The following is a 7,823-nucleotide window of genomic DNA, read 5'->3' on the forward strand; positions in this document are numbered from 1 at the left end:
CTTAATCTTATTTTCAAAACTGCCACATTAAATGAGATTACAACCCAGTGCTATGAATATGCATGTTTACCCCCAAAAAACTAAATGCAAACTAAGATTACGAAGGACATCTTAATGGCCCTAGGGAATGGTAGTGATGGTGGGATGTAAATTTCATATATATTTTGTAAAAGTGCTTTTAGCATCTCGGAATTGCAAACATGGTCCAAGCAAGTTAACATTAATGCTCTATTGAATAACGTGAATGTCTATATTTAGAAAAATATGGACAGGTATAAACATACTTTGGATAGAGTTCCTGTTCCCAAAAGCTGGACATATTTTGTAGCAGCAGCAGATTTTGACAATATGCTGGAATGATTCAGCTGCTAATCAATGATGTGAACTTGGTATCAAAGTTCATATTTGCAATCCCAAGTGATCAACAAATTCTGACCAGAAATTTGCATGGCCTTTTAACTTGATTGATAAGACCATGTGTGATATATTAGAAACTGCTTTGTGAGGAAATATTCTATTCATTCGGGCTAAGCATCAAACTTCTGATTCTATTTCCATATAATGATGAAGAAGTAGGATTAAGAGGCAGGCCTTCTAAGTAGTTATGGTTAGAGTCCCCTCAAAGGTAGGATTGACTCCACCCAATCACTATTTCAATGAGACATCAATTAGACATCAATTATTATTATTATTATGCAATGCAACAGTAGATTATAAAGACTGTTGTATCATAAGCATTTATTTTCCTCCCAGGATACATGATGAATGCTTTCTATAATATCAGACCTACAACAGGAAACAGCAGCAGTCAGAAATGTTTATTCACATTGACAGAATCAGTATTAGAAACAGATTTGCAAGTTAGAAATCAAAACAAATAAAAGGAAAAACTGCAAAGATTTGAGAAATAATAAAATTGTGTTCAATCTCATTTCGACTTCAAAATATTGACAAATGGAACAGATGCATCTTCCAATTAAAGTTAGATTAGGGAGATGCTGATCCTGTTAATATTCATAAAGGCCATAAAGCTTTAATATATTGATAAAAAGCACAGCAGACAATCAGAACACTGCTTTTCCTGGCCAGGAAAAAAAACTTCACTCAGTTTATAAAACAATTAAAACTGTTATTTGAGAACCTTCTTACATTTGTATGAAAATTGTATTAGTCATGCAATTGATTATTTTGTAGCCAATCATGGTACTGCTCAAGTAAGCTTAATACAGACAAAGTTAACATACGATCATTTTCCTTTAGCTGTAAAAGGTAGATATAAAGGAATTAACCTAGGAGGCATATTTTTCCCATTATCAAGATTTCATTCTTAGTTTCCATTATTCTAAAATTTTTATACTATACATCCTATATAAAAACATCTTAAGTGGTTTATTTTGTATATTCCTTAATCTTCAGGACTTTCAAAGAAAAATAAGGCCCATGATTCATTTCCCCCATTTACTGTACTAAACTTCTCAACTAAGTCTAATTTTCTGTTATCTTCATAACTAACACCAGAATCTGAGATCATCAGGTGAAGGTGAATGGCGGGAAATTTAAGAAGCTATTCCACATTATACACCACTTAATTTAATCATATAAATTCATTTTTATAAAACATTTTAGATTATTTTAAAGGAGGGTTCAAAACATTCTTGGGAGTATCAGAATACAAATAAATAGAAGTTATAGGGCTTTAAATACCAGAACTTAGGATAAAGCTTTATTTCTGAGGACTATATAGTTTTCTAGGCAGAAGGTTTGTCACTGCCGCTTTTCAGGATATGTTTATGCCTCTGAATTCCAGTATCTAAAGAACAATTGTAATATGAGTTATTATCAACATACAGCACCTTATTTGGAGGGTTCCCAGAGGCATACAGTTAACCAGTATGTTTAATTCCACGCTGCTTTTCTTAATTTTTGTTGCTATTTTAGCATTCAAATTGATATTTTCCTTACAAAACAATTACAAAATTAAAACCAGTTTGGACTCACTTAATCGTATATTCACTTGTACTGTATGTTTATTTTAGTAGTCATGTTTTAGGGGAATACATGGAAAATATAATGCTAAAAATACAGAAAAAAGCTTTTAGATGTGAAACGAAACAAAAATATGTAATAGCAATAGCACTTACGCTTATGTATCACTCCATAGTGCTAGTACAGAACTCTCTGAACAGTTTACAAATATCAGCATATTGCCCCAACAATCTGGGTCTTCATTTTAGCAATCTCGGAAGGATGGAAGACTGAGTCAACCTTGAGCTGGTCAGGTTTGAACTTCTGGCTGATGGCAGAGTTAGCCTTTAATATTGCATTCTAACCACTATGCCACCACAGCTCTTGTAATTTTTCTACCTAATTTATGCAGAATTATTCTTAAAACATCATTGAATTTATCTTCTGCCTATCTCACCATGGGACTACGCTAGATTTATAAGGTAAAGATTTGAAACTATTTTAAGTTTTAAAACTTGAAAGATTCAACAATTTATGTACAAAGTCAGTTGGTATGACTAAGTAGCTAGATACTTCTGTTTCTGCAAACATCACAGTTTACACATTCAAAATAATCAGAGACTTTTTTCTTTAACCTTCAGGCAAGTTCACCTTATGATGTCATAGTGTTTTACGCATCTTCCTATTACTTTTAACTACAGATTTTTTTACATAATTACCACCAATATTTAATTGCCAAGAATTCAGGAAAATGATAACTTTCACCAGTACATTGATATGTAAAGCCATTGTTTAAAATTCCTTTTTTCCCCAATAAGATATCAAATTATCTACAAGAATTGATTTGCCAAAGTGTAGGGTCTCTTAGTAACTAGTAACTTAGTAACTACTTATCTACTGGGTCAAATAAGCAACCCATTGTGCAAATACCTAAAACCATTTCAATCTCAGTGTATCAACTGCAAGTTATATATACTACATCTCTTAGGGCCAGACAGGTTTTTGTTTTCTTTTTGCCCTAGAAAATAACAGCACTTTCTGAATCACTGGGACCAATTATTATTTTTCCTTAAGGGACACCATTTTAGTTGTCATGGTTTGAGTTTGCTGTTTATTTTGATCCTCAATATTCCAATGTTACACAAATACTATGAATTATGTTCCTTTCAATAACCATGCATTAATAATCAGATTAATAAATTAGATATGGTCTTCCAATCTCCAGAGATGCAGAGCTGGAATGCAACATGTTATTTAATTAATTTAGTCTTCATTTTTTTTCTTTCTCAGACCTCCATATTATGTTTTTAACAAAAGATTTTTAGTATGCCCAGTCTGATTCAAATGCTGTACATAACGGATAAAGCATTATCTTCCTATGCAGTTCGTTGAAATACATACATTATTCTCATGGAATGTAACCTGTTCATGTCTACTTTATTTTTTAAAGTTTATAAGCACTGGAACTTCAGATTTCTTTTACAAATGTTATAGTTTTTTTCATAACTAATATTTTCTCTTTGTGAATATATTGCTATAAAACTAAATGACTATTATCTTAACCTTTTCCATGGACTATTTTTAACCAATCCTTTTGGTGCTGCTGTTGCACAATAATGGAGCCCAACATAATTATCTACATCAACTTTCAAATAATCTGGGTACTTTAAAATCTAAGTTAATTCCTCCAGAGTGTTCAGATACCAAACTAGCAGTTCTTGTGTTTGTCAAAAGTCTCATAGAATCCTGGTCTGACTTTTCTGATATTCATACGTAGATGCTGATTTTCAGAAGGAACTGATTCCTTGTAAGTGGTTGAAGTTGCTGTCCCAGTTACCCAACAAGATGATAGACGCTTTCTTTTTGCTTTATCTGAAAACCCACCAATTCCCTTGTTGTATTCAAGACAAGAGTCATCTTTATTCTTATTAACATCTTCAACTGGCTGTTCATCCCTGTTTGAGGTCATTTCTTTCCGCTTATGAGCTTCTTTCTCTTCCTCTGCAATTTTCCTAAAATGCTCTAATGATTCAACCTTTCTCCGTCTTTCTATTGTTTCCATTTGTTTTTTGTCCACAAAGTCCTCAAAGTACATTTTTCTCTCATTCCTCTGATCTTCAAGGAATTTCCATTCAGTATCTGTCATCTTAACACCACTGCACTGCTCCAATTTCTCTCGTGTAACAGTGTCTGTACAAAATATATCAAAAAGCTGTTCTGAACTCCTATTGAAATCATCTGCTCTCTGAATAAACAGTTCATTTTTTCTTCGCTTTCTGGATTGGTATAACTTTGAGAATTCTTCATATACTTTCAGAATATGCTTCTTTATGCTCTGTGTTGCTATGGTATATAGATTGCAAAACAACCAGTGTTCCTGCAAAAGTTCAGCAAGCAATTGGGCAGCATCTTCTTTGGATCGTTGTGCTTGTCCAGCCCTTTTTGGATGCAACAAATACAACATGTTTTGAATGACATCCTTCTTTGTAGGCAGAATTCCTTGTGCAAATTCAGATGATTCCACATAATCAACAGTTCCCAGAGTCTTTTTTGCTTTTATTTTATCCAAAGCTGCCATAATTCCTGTTTAAAGTCACTCTATATCAAAAGCTGAAAAAGAAGGGAGACATTAGCTGAAATAACACCAACAATGAAAATGAGAATTCTAATTAAAAAATACTACACAAGTAGTTCTCGCTTAACTATCGTAATATGGATCGGCAACTCAGCCACTAAGCAAAGCAGTCATCAAGTGGGAAATCACAAACTATGCTATCCAGTTGGAAGAGGCAAGACTGATCAGTTTCACACCTTTAGCTTTCCTTTGCCTTCTTCCCACTACCCCACCCTTTGGAATGCTCAAGTGCCCGCTTACTATCAAAAGCAATGTAATCACTCACACTGGCAGCCTAAGACTAAAAGTTGCAGGCAAGCTATAGTTTACCGTACTCTTGAAATCTCTTCCTCCTCCACTCTGCTAAAAGAGGGGGGGGGGACACTCTTTTATTTCACCCTTTCCTGCTGCCAGGATGATTGCATTGCTTTTGATGTGTAAATAAATAAGCAGCTTACCGTTTCATTAAACTGAATAAAACATTACTATATTATTTTATTTACCGAAATAATTTTATTTTCATTTATCTTTATTGATAGAGATAACTAATATTTTCCCAAACAATTACAGATTTACAAAACAATATTTATGTAACAAAGTATATTTTATTAAATTTATATCCTGCCCATATCACCATTACAACACTGAGGGATATAACCTAAAAGACAAAACCATGTCATTCCCATCTCCTAATTAAATTGCATTATGTTTTACAGGATCTGCCTTTTCAAATTATTCTGAAGCTACAGTTGGACCAAAATGACCATTTGTCTACAAGTGAGAGCTACTTTTCATACATAATATTGGAACCTATACTGACCAACAGGCAAATTCGAAATGAATTAAAACTCAACTTCAGCTTAGCATCCAATAAGATCTGAGAGACTAAGCATGCACCTATCATGTAAGCAACGGTTATCTTGGCAGGGTCTAGGAGGCATGTCTCTTCCGTTTTCTTGCCTGCTGAAAGCAATCCAAATTTAGATACCACGTAGTCTTGTCCCTGACCTTATTTTTTTAAAGGCTCTTAAGACTTCACTTTTCCCACAGGAACTGGCCAAAAGGTTTTATTTCCATCTTGACTATTTTAAAATTATTTTTGATTCAATGAAGTTGTCTCTGTATGTTATTATATTATAACATTTTGCAGTTGTGTACTATGCCCTAATTCATATGACAACTGGATGCCTATATATATTAAAATAATTCAGGAACATCTTGAAATAGCATCTATCTATTCAGGACAAAGACCTCTATTTGGATTGCTGAAGGTTCCTTTCTCTATACAAAGTCTAAGAAAAAAATAAGGACATCTTATCCCTCAGTGGAATGGAATTTATCCATTTATTCTTATCCTTTGGGAATTCCTTAAAAGTGGACCTATTTAGAAAAGAGTTTAATATTTCCAGCGCATATATCTATTATATCTATATCTATTATATTTCTGGTTATAATTTAGGAAAAATAATAGTTTTGCCATTATTTCTCAATTAGTCTGCTTTTCTGTTATAGTAGGCAAGTCTTAGTGTGTATTAAATGAATAAATATGGTGGAAATTGCAATACTCCCAAGTAAGAATCCTCACAAAAGTATTTTTGGAGCCCTTTGCAGCTGAATGTTAGAAGTTATTAATCACAAGTACATCAAACCTGCTGCTCTACACTATGAACTTTTAACTATTTATGCCGTTCATTATATACAATGGAAATTCTCTGCATCTTTTCAAAAGCTGTAGTCTATGGGGGGAGGGAATCAACATAGCTACAAAGCTTATTCAAAGTAAACATGAATTTCCAGAACTGTATACATACTTAAATGTTAATCCTGCATAATTACTCTTAAACATAAGTGCAAAGAAATGCTGCCCTAAACAGAATTTACTTTTCTTAAGGAAGAAAACGCATGGAAACACTGGGGAGAGTAATCGGAACTCCCACCTACATTGCTCGATTTTTATCCAATTATGCAAAAAGCCCTCAAAATACAAACTTTTACATTGTGGAGCTAGTTTATAGTTGTATAATTTCCAGCAGCTTGCAATTTTTATTTTATTTTTTTAAGTTGTACGTCTGCAGGGCAGGTGGCCAAAGAAAACGTTAAGGCAAGAAGAAGGGTGGAATAACTCTTTTAAGGGATGAACAGGATAATACATTGTATTAGTATTTGGGCGCCACAAAGCTCTTAGTGTCTTCGCTGCAACCCATAAATTATAACAATTATTCAAATTGTATACCGCCCGATTCTGTTCTCTAACCTAGAAAGCTTTGCAAAACAGGGCAGACGAACCCCCACCGGCCACCTCAATCTACCCTGCTGTCAGCAAACTCCAGAATACCTAGATAGGCTCTTTATTTGCTCGCTGGGCTGCGAGTGAACTGAGCGCTGTCCTTCCAAAGAGAGAATGAGCAGCTTCTCTCCATTTGGCAGATCCCAGTCGCTCCCTCACTTCAATTTGGCTTTTCCCAAAAACGAGGACGCTACGTAGAAAAAGCAAAGGGCCACCGGACCCGTAAGGAAAGGGGGTGGAGCGGCCTCGTCAAGCCTCTGCCCACTTGCGTGCACTGTACAGCAAGCCGTTTGAAGCCCAGGCCCTTTCTTCCCCGGTAGGCCAGCGACGGCGGAACCCAGTCCGGCGAACTCCCAATTCCGCTCATTTTCCCCTCATCCCTCCCCTCATTACCAGAACGGCGAGGGGGAAAAAAAAACCAACGGTAAGGCGTCACTTACAGGCCCACGCGCCGTGTGCACCATCCTTTTTAAGTGAAACCCCGCGAGACCTCGAGGCCGTGAAAAGGGAAAAAGCGAACCCACCTCCGCCATCTTGAAGAAGGGCATGTTTACGGCTCGCTTTCGGGGAGATGCCTTCCATCTCTATGGTCCAAAACAGGCTTTTCAAACGAGCGGCCGATGAAAACGGCATTAACGTACCAGGAATCGTCAGCTATAGCTTCGTTTTTGACTCGTCAGCGGAGGCGAAACGTGGGGAAGGGCCTCCCAAGTTTTGGAAAACTGACAGGCCCATTTTGTTTTTTCCCTATAGCGGGAATGACAGAACAGTAAAAAAAAAAAATCACTATCTAGTAAGGGGCGTCAATAAACGACATCGCGGTTAAAATGAAGGGGGTTCGCGTCGGGTCGGAGGGGGGGAGGGAGGAGTAGATTATTTAAAACTGGGTGGCACCATCTTCATCGACGAAAGAACTGCCCGGCTCACGAAACAAGTAGGCTCTTAGCCAATGGGCTT

At 35.9% G+C, this 7,823-nt stretch overlaps 2 protein-coding genes across 4 annotated transcripts in view; both read right to left on the bottom strand.

Moving 5' to 3' along the window:
- AIRE (autoimmune regulator) overlaps positions 1-7,456 on the bottom strand; it is a 29,571-nt gene extending 22,115 nt beyond the window's left edge. Inside the window, exon 1 of one of the 2 annotated variants that reach the window (XR_011559206.1) lies at positions 7,391-7,456. The gene's annotated coding sequence lies outside the window, so the exon portion shown is untranslated. The other variant, XR_011559207.1, reaches the window with a different exon arrangement.
- LOC139167920 (uncharacterized) lies at positions 2,003-7,319 on the bottom strand. 2 transcript variants are annotated; one of them, XM_070753058.1, is made up of 2 exons: positions 6,915-7,319; positions 2,003-4,575 (listed from the first exon to the last, which is right to left on the bottom strand). In XM_070753058.1, exon 2 carries the CDS (start codon positions 4,541-4,543, stop codon positions 3,674-3,676), a length of 870 nt encoding a protein of 289 aa, XP_070609159.1. In that variant the 5' UTR covers positions 4,544-4,575; positions 6,915-7,319; the 3' UTR covers positions 2,003-3,673. The 2 variants fall into 2 exon arrangements, with proteins under 2 accessions (XP_070609159.1, XP_070609160.1); XM_070753059.1 differs by having other exon boundaries at positions 7,087-7,312.
- Positions 7,457-7,823: the final 367 nt, after the last annotated feature.

This window comes from Erythrolamprus reginae, chromosome 5 (genome assembly GCF_031021105.1).
Source record: "Erythrolamprus reginae isolate rEryReg1 chromosome 5, rEryReg1.hap1, whole genome shotgun sequence".
NCBI lineage: Eukaryota > Metazoa > Chordata > Lepidosauria > Squamata > Dipsadidae > Erythrolamprus > Erythrolamprus reginae.